At 40.0% G+C, this 21,584-nt stretch overlaps 1 protein-coding gene across 1 annotated transcript in view; it reads right to left on the reverse strand.

Annotated features, from left to right (window-relative positions):
- Positions 1-21,584, reverse strand: part of LOC131130709 (transcriptional enhancer factor TEF-1-like) — a 42,317-nt gene that overhangs the window by 7,744 nt on the left and 12,989 nt on the right. The window contains exons 2-7 of the mRNA XM_058074558.2: positions 16,174-16,535; positions 7,221-7,285; positions 4,759-4,821; positions 2,891-3,022; positions 1,772-1,821; positions 1,331-1,392 (exon numbers count right to left, since the gene is read on the reverse strand). Of these exons, the coding sequence (XP_057930541.1) occupies positions 1,331-1,392; positions 1,772-1,821; positions 2,891-3,022; positions 4,759-4,821; positions 7,221-7,285; positions 16,174-16,378 (577 nt within the window). The 5' untranslated portion in view covers positions 16,379-16,535. The remainder of the gene's footprint in view (positions 1-1,330; positions 1,393-1,771; positions 1,822-2,890; positions 3,023-4,758; positions 4,822-7,220; positions 7,286-16,173; positions 16,536-21,584) is intronic.

The raw sequence follows: 21,584 nt of genomic DNA on the forward strand, positions 1-21,584 counted from the left end.
TGGTTGTTTGTCTATATGTGCCCTGTGATTGGCTGGTGACCAGACCAGGGTGTACCCCGCCTCTCGCCCAAAGACAGCTGGGATAGGCTCCAGCACCACCGTGACTCTCGTGAGGATAAGCGGTAGAAAATGAATGAATATATATATATACATTGGACTTACCAAATACTGACCACTGTAATAGCATGTAAAGACGCATCGTACTTGCAGTGTTGATTAATATTAATTTATCATTAATGACAGGCTTATATATATATGTTTTTTTTTTTTACAAAGGTATGATAATTTCAAAATCAAGGAGCATCTGAAACACACATTTATAATGGTTTTAATGTAACGGTTATAACTGCGCGTCACACTGCGGAGGAGCAGTCATCACATGGATGCTAGATAAAACTTGCGCATGGTTGAATATTTACTCCTTTTAAAATTGATAATGCTGTTTAAATGTGTGTTTATGAAAGCTGAATCCTACTGTGTTCAGTGTTTACATTTCAATAAATATTTGTTTCAACTTGAGACCTGTAATATTTATCATCATTGTAATTTTTTCATCTAAATTGAGGAAGCAAAAGCAGTATCAGCCACAAATATCAGCGCAAGCAAAATCGGTCATCGGCTAAGGGTGATGGAAAAAAATCGATATCGGCATCGGCCGGAAAAAAAAAACATATCGGTCGATCCCTAGTCTAAACAGGAAGCAAAGATAAGGATGTTTAGGTTCTCATTGGGAGTGACCAGGATGGATAGGATCAGGAACAAGTACACCAGATGGACATTACATGTTAGAGGCCTTGGAGATAAAGTCAGAGAGGCCAGACTGAGATGGTTTGGACATGTCTCCCGGACATGAGAGATAGTGAATATATTGGTAGAAAGATGCCGCCTTTAGGGCGTAGAGGAAGACCAAAGAGGAGGTTTATGGATGTAGTGAAGGAGGACATGAGGGTAGTTGGTGTGAGAGAAGACAGGTTTGGATGGAGGAGATTGATTTGAGGGGACTGTGGCGACCCCTGAATGGAAATATGTTATTTACCGACTCTGTTTAATTAATGTGATGACAATTTGATAAAACCCAGCTTCTGGTGAATTACAATTCTATACCTTTTTCACACATTAAAAGCTTAGAAAGTTAGTCTGTTGTGTCAGAACACCTTAAACCCCCATTTTTCTGCATAGGACCACCCCACAAGTCAAGCCTCATAGTGCCTCTGCCCAATCATAAATAAAAAAAAAAAACTCTACAGAGAAGCTGCAGCCTAAAAGGCAAGAAAGAGGACCACCTGTTCGTTCCGGAGAAAAGAGATAATTGCCGTGTGGTCCCTCTCACCTGTGATTGTGGTGGTCCCTGCTGTCTGCACCGAGTAGGCTTGCTGCGAGAATGGCTTGATGCTGAGAGAAACAGGCACACAGAAAAGGGCAGTATTAAAAAAGGATGAAAGGACCCACAGTATTGCCAGTCACATTGTACCTGCACTGTACTGAAAGGGATTACAGTGTGTTCTGTGACTTAACGGAACAACGACACACGCAAAGAGGTCAAGAGTGTCTAAAAGCTATAAGGGGGCCTCATTTTATTTCCACATTACAATCACATCATCATGTGACTGACTCAAAAAAAAATGTAGCTGCAATATTTGTCAGGTTTCACATAGAGGTGTGAAGCAAAATGTTTGTGGTTGCTGTGTCTTAATAATTTCATAATTTCATTCGACCTTTCGACATATTGGAATCAATAACGAAGCTTAAAAGAGTACATCATGTGACTCACTCTTCTGAGGCGGAGCTGGACTGTCCTCCGGGGATCATCCCTTGCCAAAGCTGAAAATAAAGCACTCATTAATAAGCTGGAAAAGGGAGGCATGAAGACTCTACTGTCTTATGTTTACCAAATATACACAGTATATATACAGTACATGGTACTGTATGACAACCTTGGGAAAAAATATCACGTTTCATAGTATGTGTTATATTATAAAATGTGCTATTTTGGAATATCTTTATTGAAAAGAAGACACTTGAACAGTCCTTTTTAAACAAGATAATAGAACATGATGGAAGTAGAACATATATAGGTTTGTATAAATAACAAAAAATAACAATTATTTACAATTTTTTCAAAGATTCTTAGTTCTTAATGCAATTAATCCTGGTTAGTCCTGCAATGCAACTCATTTCACAATTAATATTGAAATATTAATATTTCTAATAGAATTAAAAGTAGTAGTTTTTATGACATTAATATTATTTAATATTAATATTTCATTAATAAAATAAAAATAATAATATTTTATTGATATTAATATTTTAATATTAATATGTTTTAATTATTTAATATTTTTATGACCAAAATATATAAGAAGAAAATAATATTGAAAAAATAATAATAATAACAATACACAACCGGTGGCTAAAAAGGTCACAAAAATTATAATAATAATAAAACAATTTTAATATGAATGTCAGTGTGAATTTTTTTTTGTCTATATGTGCCCTGTGATTGGTTGGCGACCAGTCCAGGGTGTACGCCGCCTCTAGTCCAAAGTCAGGTGGCATAGGCTCCAGCACCCGCCGCGACCCTCGTGAGGATAAGCGGTAGAAAATGAATGAATAAATGTAATATTATTGTATATTCTACAAGCTGCGGGATGCAAAATTTTACACATCGCACCGTCGCCGCTTGATGCTACCAAGACAGGAAACATCAGTTCTGTCAATATGTCTCATTCCCGTGGTTTCAGCACATCCAGGCCCAGTTACAACTGCGATGAATAACGAGTATTCCAGGTATTTCCACACTGGCTGGACCTCCACTTTTTCTCACACCGTAGGATGGTATTGCGGACTATTTTTTACAAGGTGTAGATATGATTTGTGGTATGCATTTTACCTGTGTGTTACCAGGAAAGTTGGCCCGCACTATTCCAGGCAGCAGTTTGCTGTGTATAGCAGTGGCTGAGACAATCTGAGAAGAGGACATGGACGAAATGCTCTGCAAAGCTTTCTCCTTGGCATTATGATCCTATCGGACAAGAAAAATAGATATTACTACTGCAGTGCCATTACAGGAGAACACAACAACAAACTATGTAATGGTAAGATCACACTTTGAAAGTAAGAGCTTTGTTTGTACATCTCAATGGCTAAAAGGTAGACCTGGCTGTCCATAAATTAAAGCAGTTGAACAGCTTAATGGTAAAGGACCAGACGAGATAGAAAAGACACTTTTTCAGTGACTGAAAACAAATATATGTATCTTATTTTGCCTTTTTGTTTTGATTAAAGAAGACTGTATGACTTTCAATGTGATATGTTTGTGCTTATTTGTTGTTTGTTTGTTGTATTCACACCATTAACACAAGAGATATTCATCTCTAAGCTACTACTACTACAACTACTGACCTTCAAGACGTTGTTATTGGATGCCCATCCTGTCTTATAATTTATGACTGAATGAACCCAATTAAAATCTGACTCAAAGAATGCTGGAAATCAATAAATTTCATTTTTTTACAACAAAAGTGGGGCGGTCGAGCGGTTAGCATGCAGACCTCACAGCTAGGAGACCAGAGTTCAATTCCACCCTCGGCCATTTCTGTGTGGAAGTTTGCATGTTCTCCCCGTGCATGCGTGGGTTTTCTACTCCGGTTTCCTCCCACATTCCAAAAACATGCTAGGTTAATTGGCGACTCCAAATTGTCCATAGGTATGAATGTGAGTGTGAATGGTTGTTTGTCTATATGTGCCATGTGATTGGCTGGCAACCAGTCCAGGGTGTACCCCGCCTCTCGCCCGAAGACAGCTGGGATAGGCTCCAGCACCCCCCACAACCCTCGTGAGGAAAAAGTGGTAGAAAATGAATGAATGAACAACAAAAGAGAATGTGAGTATGTGTATACCGAATCACCGTCACTTTATTTCACTATAAAAAGTTAACGTCCAAATGGATCAACATTATGATATACTATTTGTGATATTAGTATGAAAAGCGGGGTCATACAACACAATAAATTTATTGTGCACCTCACAGCCCATTATTTGGAAATCAATAAATTTCATTTTTTACAACAAAAGTGTTGGTCTTCTTTCATTCATTCATTTTCTACCGCTTTTCCTCACGAGGGTCGCGGGGGTGCTGGAGCCTATCCCAGCTGTCTTCGGGCGAGAGGCGGGGTACACCCTGGACTGGTCGCCAGCCAATCACAGGGCACATATAGACAAACAACCATTCACACTCACATTCATACCTATGGACAATTTGGAGTGGCCAATTAACCTAGCATGTTTTTGGAATGTGGGAGGAAACCGGAGTACCCGGAGAAAACCCACGCATGCACGGGGAGAACATGCAAACTCCACACAGAGATGGCAGAGGATGGAATTGAACCCTGGTCTCGTAGCTGTGAGGTGTGCGCACTAACCACTTGACAGCAGTGCAGCCCTGTTGGTCTTCTTAATGTTACTAAATAAAGTTGAACTTAACTTCTCTTAAATGTGCTTCTCTAAGTGTGACATTATGGATGCTTTGCTGGAAATTACATTTAGCTTACAAATTCAGTCAAATTCAGAATACAAATGAGCATATAAGAGAATGTGAGTATGTGGATACCGAATCACCGTCACTTTATTTCACTATAAAAAGTTAACGTCCAAATGCATCAACATTATGATATGCTACTTGTGATATTAGTATGAAAAGCAGGGCCATACAACACAATGAATTTATTGTGCACCTCACAGCCTATTATTGATTCCTACCTTTATCTTGGACTGAAACTCCCTTGATTTTCTTCTGGCTAAGACTTGGATATGACTGGATACCTGCAGAAAGACAGTAGAGGCGAGGAGAGTAAATACAAGCAGAGCGGAGGAGATGACACGAGGGTAGTGGAACAGAGTAGCGTACAGCAGAGAGAGAGTGGAGTGCATCGACGAGAACAGAAAGATGGAAAGACGGGAACAAACATCCAACGGCAGGTTACCATGGTTATGAAAGGACTCTTTACATGCATGCACACACATACTACTCGCACAGTACATCATGTGAAAATAGCAGAAATACTCCAGGGGACAAAGGGGAAATGACTGGGGTATTAATATAATATTGTCATCCCTCACTACTTTGCACTTCGAATTCCACGGTTTGTTACGGTTTTTCAAAAATATTCATAAATCATGGTAGTTTGTGATTGAAAGAAAATATGCATATTCAAGCAAATGTATTAAATTAAGAATTTTCAAGCATAAAAATATGTATATAAGGCATTCAGAAGACGTATTCAAGGACGCTGTCATTATAAGCAGTATTCTACACTGGTCTCTAAGTGTCAGTGATGGTATTGTAATGTTCGGTGAGACACACAAGCACCAGACTTGATTGCTTTTATCAACTGTTGCCAAAACGCCAAACTAAAACTTAACTCTGAACTCCCCAACGTCACTTCCTGTCCACACTACCGCAACAGACATGAGTACAAGTCTTATTTTCTGTTATTATGTCCGCTAGATTGGGTAATATGATTGCAAAGGTGACTACATACGTGTCATTTCTTGTCTGGAGGGATCTAATAATATTATAATATTTATATTTATAATATTATTATATATAATAATATAACCAGGTTTTCTACATTACAACTATGAATATATTTGATTTATGAATTAAGAATTCAATGAGTATGGACCCAATGAACCGCAATAAATGAGGGATTATTGTACATCTATACTGTACAGCAGAGGTAGAGAACCTATGGCTCGGGAGCCAGGTAGGGCTCTTTTGATGACTGTATCTGGCTCTCAAGCATTTCTTACCACAATAAAAATGTATTTTTGCTAACATTTAAGTAAACCATCACAGAAATGACTGTTAAAAATAATATTCAAAATCAACAACTTTCTTATGCATTTTAATTCGTCCATCTAGTATATTCTGCTGCAATACGGCCAACCATATCTATCTTTCCTGATGATATTTTCCAGGTCAAACACCAAAACTTGATTATTACTGGGTAATGCTGTAGTTTACCTCGGTCATTGAGATGTCAAAAAAACATGTAAATGTAAACTTTCCTCCTTTAGTCAAATAGCTAAAGCTGCAGAACCAAGCCTTCTGACGAAGATGGCCAAAAGAATGAAATACGTCTACGGAGTACGGTGCAAAACTATGCAGCAGCAGAAGTTGTATTAATGGCAACAAGTATTTGATTTATTATTAGACACTGCGCTGCTCACGAAAGTGTGCTGGCCACACCCCATTGGCGTGGGGTAGTGTGCCTGCTCTACGTAATTAGAGCCCATTATATCTAAAACTGTTGGTCTTACATAAAAATGCACACATTTTATTGCATTCAATGTTTAAAAAAATGGATATGGCTCTAAAATATCTGGCCTTCATGGCTCTCTTCGCCATAAAGGTTCCCGACGCCTGCTGTACAGTATACAAAAACAAGCTAAGTGCAATTTTACAGATCGTTCATGAACTCATCCAATACCAAAGACATAGCTAGTATAAGTTTTTATGAACCCAAATGCACAATCCCAACAACATATTTAATGAAGTCTTTAATACATCTTTATACATTTTTTTTCAAAATGAGGTGATGATGCAACTCCCCACTAACGGATTTCTCATCAAAACAATTCAAAGACATAACGGCTACAAAGTGGCAGAAGTGCATTTGATAAGCGTTTGGACAAAATCGTGGATGAAAAAAAAACACGCATGACAGGAAGGTGGAAGTGATTTTAGTGATTTTAACACACACAGTTCAGTTTCCAAATGTGAAAATGATAAATAGTTCATGATGTTATATATGTAAATAAAATATTTTTACATAAAACAGCCCTTTTTGTGTTGTTTTTGTTGGTTGTTTACATATTTCACCTCTCACAAAAGCAACAAGTATCAAAGTGAAAGGTTTGCTTTGAATGTAGCTTTGAGCTAGTTTTCTCAATTTTTTTTAGTTGGGAGCTGATATTTCCCTGAAACTTACATATGTTCTACTGCTGATTACGTGAGAACAAAAAAAGGTAGAAGCAAACTTTTTTTTTGTGATGACATACGAGGGTCTAACCTTTCTTTTGTTATGTTTATGTAGCAATATATAATAAAAACAATATTCTTGGTGATGTGAAACATTAGTCAAAATTGTGTTTTGAAAAATGGCTGGGACTAAATGAGTTAATATCATACAAACACATATGTTCAACACCATTCATACCTGTTTTCTTGTCCGTGTTTTTCCTGTGCGGAGTTTGATGTATCTGGCTATCAACTCATTTCGACCTACACAGCAAAGACAAAACAAAGCACTTTGATGAAATGTCTTACAGTCTCAATTGTCTGTATGCAAAAAAAAACACACATGATCACATTTCAACTGTCTTTATTTCCCCGATCAGAAATCACACGACTCTGGCAATGAATAACGCAATTTAGTACTATTGACCTAGTGACCTTGTGACATACAGCCTCACATAGTAGCCCTGTGATTACCGTACCCCTGTTGAGTCCTACACACACACACACACACACACACACACACACACTCACAATCAAACACGCCGTGGTTCTGAATACACATGACCCAACAATACAGGCATTCATGCAGACTGGCCATCTCCTGATTAAAGAAAGCAGCAGGCCAGCTGTAACCATGCTTACATGGGTGCACATGTGCGTATACACACACACACACACACAGACACACACTCTTGACAATGCTGAATAATTCAACCCATTGAATAGGGAGCACAGCATGACCTGGCTAGTATAGATTAGTGCAGCCTAAAGAGCCAGAGACAATAAAGCATGTGTTCACATAGACGACACCTTTTAAAAAGTTCCCTTTTTTTTTTTTTTTTTTTTTAAATGGGGTGGTTAGATGTCATTTGTCACATAGTTTGCATGCTAGTCTTGTGTGTGGGTGTTTGCATGTTGTTTGGTCCGGTGTCCTAGTGTTCTTTTTTTTTATTCCAATCAAGTCGAAAACCAAAGTCAGGCCAGCTGGCTAACTGGTGGTCAAGATCAGCACAAAGCCAAACCTCAACACACAACCCAAATGGTACACAACAATAGCCCTAACTAACTAGCAGATGGTGTGTGTGCATGTGTGTGTGTGCGTGTGTGTGTTCTGACCAATCACACTCTCACTGAGATAGGCAGCTTAGACTGATAAAATCTACAGCTCTCCATGCAGGTGTTTTCCTTCCAGCAGTCAAACGCTGCTGCCACTGACAACAACACCCACACACATACACATGTACATACATGCATGATTGCCAACACACACACACACACACGCATTCACACATACACGCGTGTGCACGTAGATACACACAGAGCAAGTCCTGGCCGTGGAGTCTGACATCTGACTCCAGAGGGGCCAGCTGGTCTTTCTAGGAGGCTTAACGGTGAATTATCATCCTTCACTAACCCTGCAGCATACATCTTTCTCTCTAGCCCCCCCCCCCCCTTTTTTTAAAAAAAACTCTCCAACACACACACACACATACATACACACACTCCCACCCTCGGTCCATCCATTCTCTGGTCTTGACTGTTCCCTTTCCCCTCCTATGTCCCTCTTGGAGTGAATAGGCTTCCCTTCTGCTCCCTCCCCTCTCCGTGTCTCTGCCTCCCGCTCTACTTGCCCAGTGAAAGACTTCAAGGCCAAAGTCAGATGGTCATTAACGGTGACAAACAGAAGCCCTGCAAGACACACACACACACACAAACACACACACACACACACACACTATGTCCAACGACTGAGCAAGTGTTCAAGAGCAAAGGAGACGTAAGACTTTTAATGCTCTGATACAATCAAGAATATCATTTAGAATTTTAATTTGTTGTTTACTGTAAGGGGGCTGCACAGTGGATGAGTGGTTAGTGTGCAGGCCTCACAGCTAGGAGACCCAAGTTCGATTCCACCCTCGGCCAGCTCTGTGTGGAGTTTGCATGTTCTCCCCCGTGCATGCGTGGGTTTTCTCCGGGTACTCTGGTTTCCTCCCACATTCCAAAAACATGCTAGGTTAATTGCCGACTCCAAATTGTCCATAGGTATGAATGTGAGTGTGAATGGTTGGTGCTGGAGCCTATCCCAGTTGTCTTTGGGCAAGAAGCGGGGTACACCCTGGACTGGTCGCCATATAGACAAACAACCATTCACACTCAGAGATGGCTGAGGGTGGAATTGAACTCGGGTCTCCTAGCTGTACGGCATGCGCACTAACCATTCGACTACCGTGCAGCCCCATTCCAAAAACATGCTAGGTTAATTGGCGACTCCAAATTGTCCATAGGTATGAATGTGAGTGTGAATGGTTGTTTGTCTATATGTGCCCTGTGATTGGCTGGCAACCAGTCCAGGGTGTACCCCGCCTCTCGCCCTAAGACATATGGGATAGGCTCCAGCACCATCAATAACCCTTATGAGAATAAATGGTGGAAAATGAATATATGAATGAATTTTTACTGTAAGGTTCAATGGCGATTCAAATGCCTCTCATAATAAAAGCTACCAGCCGCAAAATCTGTTACTGTTAAATGAGAGCAAAGAAGTACCTGTCACATTTGCAGCTTTATTTACCGAGTAACTGAGTGCCTTCTACAAACTACACTTTGCACGTCGTCACCACCTTGACTGGACACTGCTTAAGGGCTTCAGCTGCTTCACAGAAGAGGTCTCAAACAAAAAGGTCAGAGCCTCGATGAACCTCTCTAACAAGCAGGCGCTACAGACATGTTTCTGTCCAGCGGGATCTACTGTTGACTTACGTCCAAGAGGTCGACTTCACTCACGGGAATTTCTGCCCGTTTCGTACACACACGTTAATATGTTGAGATTTAGGCCACGTGAGCACAGCTTTACCATGTATTTACATATAGACATGAAAAATGTTTCTATTTGACTCTTGTGTTTACTATTTATTATTTTGATAGCTTTGTCTTCAAGTGATCCAACTACCGATTAATCGGTCGATTATTTTGCCAATTTATCGATTAATCTGATTTAAAATCACGAAACACAAACAGAGATCAATGTAAGTCATACTACAGAGGTACTTTTGCCAACTTTTTTGTAATAAAAGTAGCTACAGGCTGTCCTGGAAGTCGCTTTACTATGTCATTGTCTAATTTGCATATCACTTCAATATGATGTTGTAAAATGTTGGAAAAAAGCATTAAAAATGAGTAGAAACACCTTATTTCCTTAGTTTCATCAAAAATAAAGTAACTCATTCATTCATTTTCTGCCGCTTTTCCTCACGAGGGTCGTGGGGGGTGCTGGAGCCTATCCCAGCTGTCTTCGGGCGAGAGGCGGGGTACACCCTGGACTGGTCGCCAAGCCAATCACAGGGCACATATAGACAAACAACCATTCACACTCACATTCATACCTATGGACAATTTGGAGTGGCCAATTAACCTAGCATGTTTTTGGAATGTGGGAGGAAACCGGAGTACCCGGAGAAAACCCACGCATGCACGGGGGAAGAACATGCCAACTCCACACAGAGATGGCCGAGGCTGAAGGGTGGAATTGAACCCTGGTCTCCTAGCTTAAAGTAACTAATAAAAAAACACAGGTAGTATATGTAATACCAATTTATTTGCACTTTCAATAGGTAGAGTTCCACTGCTTCTGCTCAGTGAGGCCAACAAATGCAGTACAATACGTCCTTTTACCATAATAGAAAACTCCCTGGCGATGTCAGAAAAAGTCGCAAGATATGTCGCAAGATATTGGCGACACTGTGTTATGGACTGAAACCGTAACGTTTTCCTTCTATATACCTTGAAACTGGTAACTGGTGTTTACATTATATGGAAAATTGTTGAATGCTACCAAAAAATGTCTGGTGGTGGTGTGGATAATATACTGTGCAACATTTATTTTTTGGTATTTTGTCAAAATTGTGTACCTGTGTACATGTGATAGCTTAATTTTTTAATTTCACTATATTTCTAAACATTAACAAAAAAATAAAAATTAATGTTGTCATTATGAAAAGTGAACCGTTCTGAATACTTTTCAGATGCAATCTGTAATATGAGCATATATGTGAAATTTATATGTAAAATGTCACACCATTTTTTTCAACAGTACTATAAAGATGGGAAAAAAATATTATTGCTATAACATGTTGATGGTAAACAAATATGCAATTAATACAATTAATACTTCTATGTGGATAAAAAAAAGCTGTCCCTGATTTCTTGGGATTTTCTACTGCACAATAAGCCACGGTGTAAACCACATCGTGAGCATACTTCATTCACATATCGATCCATAGGATGTGTGTTAAACACGGTAAGCCTGCTGGTCATTACATCGAATCTCTGCAGGATAATGACACCATTATACACCTCCTTATTCTCTCCCCCACTTTTACACACATCCATTTCTAATTTTTCCTGCACTTCTTCAACAAGTACATCGCCATCCTTGCACATCTTCTTCTTTTCTATTGCAGCCAATTTTCATGCAACCAGTGGGGGGTATCTTTTAGGCCCAGATACATCCGTCACAGTAAGACATTATCTCTTTCATTTTTGCTCACCTGCAGCTTATTCTACTTTTACTGTGACACACATACAAGCACCATTAATGGCAGTAAGGTGTGAAGAAAAATGTTTTTAAGTAGTCCCCAGATGGGATTCTTCATGATTTTTGCTTATGCAAAGCATTACAAATACAGTGTATTTTGTGCTTGGGAAATTATCAATATGAATGTTTCTTTATGATGTGGCACCACCGGTGTGTGACTGAGGAGTAAATTAATAATCACTTTATTGTAATGCACTTTGGGTGCCTTGAAAATCGAAACCATTATTATAATAGTGAGCATTCAATCATTAAACACATTTCAGTTTTACAAAAGGCATACAGTGTACAGTATCATACACTCAACATATTTATCATAGACAGTTATGCTGCACATTTTGGAGTGGCCTTTTATTGTGGCCACCTGCGCAATAATAATGTTGTCTAATCAGCTTGCCATACCTGTCAGGTGGATGGATTATCTTGGCAGAAAATAGACATTTTCTAATATCATAAGGTCACCAGAATTAACAAACGTGTTGGAATTTTATTATCAGCATCCGTGTAAGCATTTCAGACCTGTTGAGGCATACATTATTTATGCTGCTAGCTAAAACAACATTTGCATATTATCGCTATTGCAGTGAAAGGTGCAAAACTGACATATTGGAATAGCCACGTTTATTTGGATTGAGCAGATAAATGTGAGCGAGACATTCTATTCACGACCAGCTGCTAGCTGACGGTGTCTGGTGTTGAGCAGGTGGTATGCATTGGATTTATCACAGCATTTCAGTAAAACAGCTGGCTGCAGGGTTCACAGTTGAGAAGGGGAAGGGAACAAACCAAAAATAAAGCACGCTGGGTCCAAAATAACAAAAGAGAAATGGTAAAAGAAGGAGAAAAAAATCCAAACAATAACCCTGTGTAAAAAAAAAAAAGATAGAATTGAGATTTGAGACAAAAGTTTAACCTTTTGGAAGGTGTGTGTCCCATTACATCTGCCGTAAAAGTAACGTTGCATTACAGAAAAAGAACATCACACCAACAGTAAAATATGGTGGAGGTAGTGTGATGGTCCGGGGCTGTTTTGCTGCTTGGTTCATGGAACCATGAATTCTGCCGTCTACCAAACAATCCTGAAGAAAAATGTGTTATGTGTGACCTCAAAATGAAACCAACTTTCAGTTGAAAAAAAACCCAAAATGAAGACTTTGGAGTGGCCTAGTCACAAGTCCTGACCCGAAACCTGTTAAGTGCTTTGGCATCACCTTAAAAAAATGTGATTCATGCTGGAAAACCCTCGATGAAAACAACAATGAGTGGGCCAAATTCCTCCACAGTACTTTAAGAGACTCAAGATTGCAAGTTATCACAAACCCTTGATTGCAGTTGATGGCCCAACCGGTTATTAGGTTTGGGGCATGAAGGGGCCTTAATCATAAAAAGTTTCATTAAAAAAATGCATTTTGGGTTCAGTTGTGTTGAATTGAATAAAATGCTAATTTGTCTGATGATCTGAAACAAACTGGTGATGGTAATGGTAATGGTTTTATTTCATTTGAACATGTATCAGATTACAATTGAATGCATCACATAATCAGTTCACAGTTCCACATGTCCAAAAGGAGTAGGAAGAAGCAAAGCTTATTAAATCCTACCCCTCCATCTGGTACTTTTACAATCAGTAACTGTTTCATTTGTTCACTTCCTGCTTTCCATAATACAGTTTACTTTTACAATCAGTAATTGTTACATTTGTTCACTTCCTGCTTTCCATAATACAGTTTACATTACAATCAGTAACTGTTTCATTTGTTCACGTCCTGCTTTCCATAATAGTTTACTTTTACAATCAGTAACTGTTTCGTTTGTTCACTTCCTGCTTTCCATAATACAGTTTACTTTTACAATCAGTGAGTGTTTCATTTGTTCACTTGCTGCTTTCTATAATACAGTTTACTTTTACAATCAGTAACGTTTTCATTTGTTCACTTCCTGCTTTCCATAATACAGTTTACTTTTACAATCAGTAACTGTTTCATTTGTTCACTTCCTGCTTTCCATAATACAGTTTACTTTTACAATCAGTAACTGTTTCATTTGTTCACGTCCTGCTTTCCATAATAGTTTACTTTTACAATCAGTAACTGTTTCATTTGTTCACTTCCTGCTTTCCATAATACAGTTTACTTTTACAATCAGTGAGTGTTTCATTTGTTCACTTGCTGCTTTCCATAATACAGTTTACATTTACAATCAGTAACTGTTTCATTTGTTCACGTCCTGCTTTCCATAATAGTTTACTTTTACAATCAATGAGTGTTTCATTTGTTCACTTCCTGCTTTCCATAATACAGTTTAAAGTTTTTTTTTAAATAATGTACCTCGTACCGAAGTGTGACAAATGTGCAAAAACTAACTGTAACTAAGGGTTGGTCTTGCACAATGGTCTTCATAACCAATGCATTTTAGCCATTTCCGTAGCGCTACTTATGAGGGTCCCAAAGCAAGACTTCCTCAACTGAGTCATAGAAAAGTATTGTAGAATCAGGAATTCTAATTTATTACTCACAGGCCCCAAACTCGAGCAGTATCATAAAGAATTCACTAGAGAGCACTCTGCATGCAGAGAGAGCGGCAAGAGTGAGGCACAGCTGGTGGCAGCCAGAGGACCATCTGCTCATCATTTTATTAGTCACACACAAACACACAACCAAACACACATATACGCATGCACACTGACAGCATTAAAGCCATTCTCACATCTTTAGTCTGCAAGTCTGCGAGATCCCATGCCCTCTAAAATAATCTGAGACAGTGGACTAGTTTGTTTTGAACACAAAACCTCTGGGTTCAGTTTTCATTTTCGACTCATTTAAATGAAATACCGTTGTCCATTCCATCCCTGATAAATAATTCATCTGCTGATAAACTTTTTCTGAATATAACTTATAACTAATTCTTGTCAAGGAACTTTAAAAGTAAAAATATTAAAAGGTTGATCTGTAAATGTTTATAACTTATTCAGCGGTTAAACAACATCTGGGATTTGACTGGAAACTTCAAAAGGAAATATGTTCAGGAAAAAAAATGTGAAATGAAATAACTGGATTATGGATAAAATGCAAAAGAACCGCAAAAACCTAGGATGGGTGGACGGTGGCAGATGGGGTGGAACTAATCAGAACATGAAAATGGATGGACACGACACTGCGGCGTGTGCACAGTGGGGACTTGAATGCTAATCGTCAAAATTTCCACCTAGCCAAAGATCATCTTTAATACTCCACAGATAAATTGTTTATGCCATCTAAAGAGGCAGCCAGTAAGACTCCTCCTTTGTACTGGACTATAAGTCACATTCACAACAGAATTATTAAGTATTGGATGACGATTACAATTACTCACTCGCTGTAAAAGTCTACAGGTGCATACAAACTCAAATATGAATATCATATATTAAAGACATAATATGTCATGCATTATCAATGTCTGATAGACCTGGATGTAAATATCATTCATTTATTTATTTTCTACCGCTTATCCTCATGTGGGTCGTGGGGGTGCTGGAGCCTATCCCAGCTGTCTTCAGCGAGAGGCGGGGTACACCAGAGGGGGGAATCGAACCTGGGTATCCTAGCTGTGTGGCCTGCACGCTAAACACCCTTCCACTGTGCATCCTGGATGTAAATAACAATATCAAAATATGTAAATGCGGGCGGCACGGCGGTCATGTGGTTAGCGCACAGACCTCACAGCTAGGAGACCAGGGTTCAATTCCACCCTCGGCCATCTCTGTGTGGAGTTGGCATGTTCTCCCCGTGCATGCGTGGGTTTTCTCCGGGTTCTCCGGTTTCCTCCCACATTCCAAAAACATGCTAGGTTAATTGGCGACTCCAAATTGTCCATAGGTATGAATGTGAGTGTGAATGGTTGTTTGTCTATATGTGCCCTGTGATTGGCTGGAGACCAGTCGAAAAAGAAAATGAAATGAAAATATGTAAATGTGTATCAATTAGAGAGATTATGGACCATTATTCATTGATTCATTCATTTTATACCGCTTATCCTCACAAGGGTTGTGGGGGTGCTGGAGCCTATCCCAGTGGGGTACACCCTGGACTGGTCGCCAGCCAATCACAGGGCCAATTAACCTAGCATGTTTTTGGAATGTGGGAGGAAACCGGAGTACCCGGAGAAAACCCACGCATGCACGGGGAGAACATGCAAACTCCACACAGAGATGCCAAGGGTGGAATCGAACTCGGGTCTCCTAGCTGTGTGACCTGCGCTAACCTCCACCATGCAGCCTGTGCCATTATAATATTTAAAAAATCAATACAGTTATGTGTTTATATTGTTCATTTAAAGGTCCTTGAACACACCATTGTTGTTGTGTATAGACTAATATACTGTATTTCTGGGAAGTATCTGGGAAGTTTTGATGATGTTATTGTGCTACTGTGCATATTTGTTGGTTGTTTCATCAAGTAGATTAATGCGAGCACACACACCAAACAACAACATAATAACCTTCTTTCTGAAAAACAAAGGTTTCAAATAAAATCAAATAATTTTGTCATCATCTTCGCGGACGGAAGCAAACATTAACACTCACCGTACATCTTCCCTTCATCCGACAATATAATCTTCCTTCTTCCACAGGGTGGGTAGATGGCAAGGGCTTCTTGGAAGCTCTGCTCGATGTCAGGGCTCCACACCCCTTCGGGGTCCCCTTCCATGGTCTTGTCTCCTCCAGAGTCACTCAATCTGTCCATGTCCTCCCCAGGACTCTCACTGCCGCTCCAGCTGCTACGCTCCATACTTGCAGCTAAAAGTTGACGACGTGTGTGTGATCAACACACAACTAGTTTGCTTTCTGGTAGGCCAAAAAATGCTAAATATTACCAAAAAAATGGTTGGTAGAACGTAGAAAGGGTGATAGGTTGGACAGAAATCCCAAGGCAGTTGTCAGGAACCCTGTGAAAAAAACAAAAGTGTTTAAGTCAGGGGTCTCAAACTCAATTTACCTGGGGGCCACTGGAGCTAGGGTCTGGGCGAGACTGGGCCGCATCAGGTTTTCCAAAAAAAAAAACATGCATTTATTAAAAACTGAAAAATGAATAAACTTTGCTTAGGTTTCGATTTTCTACAAGAAAAGCTTTGATAAAACATTCCACTGTTCTCAAATATCTTACTTTTTATTTTTCTACACAAAATAAGATGAAAAATAAATAAATCAAGAATAAAGAAAATCAATCAATCAGTAATAAATAAATATAATAATAATAATAAAACGGCAAATAATAAAAACTTAAGAAACCACATATAGTTGGTGGGTAGACAAACTATTTTTTTCAGATTAAAATGAACAAAGCATTATTAGAGCCCTGTAGACATGACAAAACACGACTATAGTCACATTTATACTCTTTTTATTTACAACATATTGCGCAACTGCAGGGTCTTGAGACACATGCTAACTCGCAAACTAGAGAGCTAGCGACCTAAACAGTAGCCTTCAAGTTATTTCCTTTAAATAAATAGCCAAAAACTGACCACTTCCACACGGATAGTGAGCATAACTATTAACAGTTATTTAACCTTTAACGTGAACATTAATAAAACGTAATATTTTTTTCTGGGTACATGATACCATACAGCATCCATATCAAACTTGCGCAGGCCGCGCTAATATTAAACTTTCATATCAAGGCGGGGGCCTCAAACTAGTGTCCTGCGGGCCACATTTAGCCCGCGGGCCGCGTGTTTGAGACCTCTTGGTTTAAGTTGATAGCCCAGATCCTAATACACAAGATTATTTTCAACTTTTTAAGTTTTTTGGTGACAGTGAAGGGGTCATGGACTCATCTGGTTTGAGTCACTGAAACATTCAAGTTCAAAATAAAAGGTTAGCTGTCGACATGGGTGTAGTCTCTGAGTCATAACTACAACATAATAATAATAACAGTTGTTGCAGTATGTTTTTTGATTGTTCTCGAGGGTAACGGGATTGAATAAACACAATGTCACAACTTAACATGACGACAAAAAGCCATTTAACACAATTGCTGTGTTGTTGTTTTAAGGTCGTTATACTAAATCTGAATAAGAATAATCACGGATGTTTTGGCTTGTCAAATCATCGGCATAAAGACACATATCGACAATGGCGCCATTCCTATTAAATGTCTCAGTAAAACTCCGCATGCACAACGCAGACCTTGTATCTGATTTTAGAATTCATTGCAGCCATAACTGATGCAATTACTATTATACAAATATGGGCTTCATATTTGGCTTTGTGGTTATTCTTCCCACTTAATGGGCTAACATATGGTTCATAGGGGTTCATAAAGAACTCATTTCATAGTAGAGGCCTGTCTGGTCACTGCTGGAGGCATATTATTGCTTCCTTTCATGAACACAAACAAATTGCTTCATTTTTTTTTTTTTTAAGTAGAGCAACAAACACTCCACACAGCAACAAGCAGATTAAGGAGGCAGAGAAAAATTAAAAGGGGGTTGCCAGCTGCCTACAATTCTTCTAAAATCCCCTATGGTAAACAGCAGGGTTGGCATAATACATATCACACACACATGCAGACACACACACAAAAAATCCAGTGCCAGTTCCTTAGGCAAACACATGTCATTTTGTTTGGGCTCACAACTGTTCACACTTCTCATGTCATGTACTGGCCCTTGCCACTGCCTGAACAAACCTGTGATGTTGTTTAGGTGTGTGTGTTTATGTACACACATGCAACAGGAGTATGCGACAGATCAAGCTAAATTTGGCTGTATTATTACATCGTCTACACACTTGAGAAGAGCGTAATACAAGAACAAATAAAGCCACAAGGAGACATTAGCCACGTTTACATGAGGAGTTTTTCTCTTTACGAATTACATTTCCGAAAGCAATGGTATACATGGAAAGGAATATTCCAATCGCGTGTCTACATGCGCCGCTATAATCAACCAGACTAGTCAATGGGGCATGCGCAGTAAAACGTAAACATCAACATCACGTGATACCGACTTCCTCGACCTTTTCTTTCACTTGTTGGAATAACTCCATATTGCCGGTTTTTCGTTCGGCCAGTCTTGAAATTTAGTTGGAATCAAAAACAAACTTTCCACAGCAGTCCAGTGCCGATTGCTCGCCTCCATTTTTTTTAAATCGAAGAAACGTCTCGAGCTGCGTGTTACGTCATATCTCAGCATTCGCTGAAAGAACGCACCCGGGAACAGGAAAAGATAAAGTTCAATATTAAGCTCGGCACATGTTTTATATAGATATTCATTCATTCATTCATTTTCTACCGCTTTTTCTTCAGGGGGTAGCGGGGGTGCTGGAGCCTATCCCAGCTGTCTTCGGGCGTGAGGCGGGGTACACCCTGGACTGGCCGCCAGCAAATCACAGGGCACATATAGACAAACAACCATTCACACTCACATTCATACCTATGGACAATTTGGAGTCGCCAATTAACCTAGCATGTTTTTGGAATGTGGGAGGAAACCGGAGTACCCGGAGAAAACCCACACATGCTCGGGGAGAATATGCAAACTCCACACAGAGATGGAACTGAACCCTGGTCTCCTAGCTGTGAGGTCTGCGCGCTAACCACTAGACCGCCGTGCCGCCTTTTATATAGATATGTATTTTCTTTTTTAATAAAACTGGACTTGTGAATGGCGTATAGAAGGGTTTAGATTCTGTTCCACAGATGGCGCTAATGCACACGAAAGCTGCTTGCCAACCGCCAATAAACAACAGAAGAAGAAAAACACCACGAAGAAGACCGCAGTCTGACAACTTTCCGATTGAGCGGGTACAAGATACCTCAATCGGATTGGGGAAGGGAATATTCCACCCCTGTGAATCCGATTATATATTCATTCGGATTGGCACTTTTCTTTCGGAATGAGGTGTATACAAAGGTTACATTCTTTCCGTTTGAGCAAATAACCCGAATGGAATTGGAATATTTGGGTCCATGTACGTATACGTGGTTATTGGCACAGGAAATATTCCTATCCATGAACACTAAGGGCATACTTATCATACTAATCCTGATAGGCGTTTTCAAATAAACGCAAACAGAAACACAAGTGTACGCAAGGCTGAAACTGTAAAACCCTAAAAACATTTCCATGTGAACAGGTCTTGAGACTCCCCACAACGTTCAATAAACAAGATGTGCTGTTTTTTACGAGTGTTTTCTCCTCGGGTGCCCCTTCCGTGCTCATTCTGTTCACTTCCATTTATGTTTCCTCTCTAAATTCCTGACCTTTACTTCCATCCTCGCTGCCCTCACTGCCCTAGTATTCCATTCAATCAACAATCCATTCATTCAGCTGCGTGCGAGTTGGAGCACCTTATTTCTGGTGCACTTACAGTGTGAATGACGCTGGGAACATACAGCTGCATGTCTTCAAGGGATAATACACCCAGTGGACATCATTTACCTACAGTGGTTCACAAATTCAACTGGTGTTGTCACAAGAATCAATACTGGGATACTAAGTCGATACAACACACAAAATATATATTAATATCTGGGGGGGGGGGGTACATATCAATATTGACTACACAGGGCCAGCTTATTGTAAGCAACTTTGGACTAGAGCTGGGTTAAACGATTATTTCTGATTATTTCGATTAATCTAGAAAATATTTTTTGCGAACGAATGAACCGCTCATAAAATACCCGTTCAGTCCGCCGGACTTTTTGTTCATGACCGACACAGCACTAGTTGGTGAGCTGTTGAGTCGGAACGAACGTGAGCATAAGTGAACGGACTAACTCGACAGGACTGACCGAATCTATACACAGGGGGGAGAGGACAGGATAACAACCAATTTACCGAAATGAACGGCTATTTTTACTGAATAAAGTGGAATGATCCTGTTCACTGAAATGAACGGTTTTGCCCACAACTAATTATGAATGAAAGCGCATCGACATGCAGTTCTTGTGTCAACTTATTTTTTGTGTTGATGTCATCGATGACGTCGACACGTCGTCCCAACCCTACTTTGGACCTGTTTTTTGTAAAGTGATAGTAAATTCCCAGCTTTTCTGTTGTTTTCAAAGCAGTAGTCTCTTGTTTCTCGCCTGAAGACAGCTGGGATAGGCTCCAGCACCCCCGTGACCCTCGTGAGGATAAGCGGTAGAAAATCAATTAATTAATGAATCACAAGTTAGTAATTGAGGCTGCACGGCGGTCTAGTGGTTAGCGCGCAGACCTCACAGCTTCGGGCGAGAGGCGGGGTACACCCTGGACTGGTCTCCAGCCAATCACAGGGCACATATAGACAAACAACCATTCACACTCACATTCATACCTATGGACAATTTGGAGTCGCCAATTAACCTAGCATGTTTTTGGAATGTGGGAGGAAACCGGAGTACCCGGAGAAAACCCACGTATGCACGGGAAGAACATGCAAACTCTACACAGAGATGCCTGAGGGGGAATCGAACCTAGGTCTAGGTCTCCTAGGTCTCCTAGCTGTGCGGCCTGCATGCTAAACACCCTACCACTGTGCAGCCTGGATGTAAATAACAACATCAAAATATGTAAATGTGGGCGGCACGGCGGTCGAGTGGTTAGTGCACAGACCTCACAGCTAGAGACCAGGGTTCAATTCCACCCTCGGCCATCTCTGTGTGGATGTGTGGGTTTTCTCCGGGTACTCCGGTTTCCTCCCACATTCCAAAAACATGCTAGGTTAATTGGTGACTCCAAATTGTCCATAGGTATGAATGTGAGTGTGAATGGTTGTTTGTCTATATGTGCCCTGTGATTGGCTGGCGACCAGTTCAGGGTGAACCCCGCCTCTCGCCTGAAGACAGCTAGGATAGGCTCCAGCACCCCCTGCGACCCTCGTGAGGAAAAGCGGTAGAAAATGAATGAAAAGTTGGTAATTGTTGGTAACTGGCATGTTGAAAATAAAATACTGTTTAAAAAGCTACACATCCGGTTGAGCTTTGATGCGGTTTTGTGTTTTGCAGT

This window comes from Doryrhamphus excisus, linkage group LG1 (genome assembly GCF_037039965.1).
Source record: "Doryrhamphus excisus strain RoL-2023G ecotype Guam linkage group LG1, RoL_Dexc_Guam_v1.1, whole genome shotgun sequence".
NCBI lineage: Eukaryota > Metazoa > Chordata > Actinopteri > Syngnathiformes > Syngnathidae > Doryrhamphus > Doryrhamphus excisus.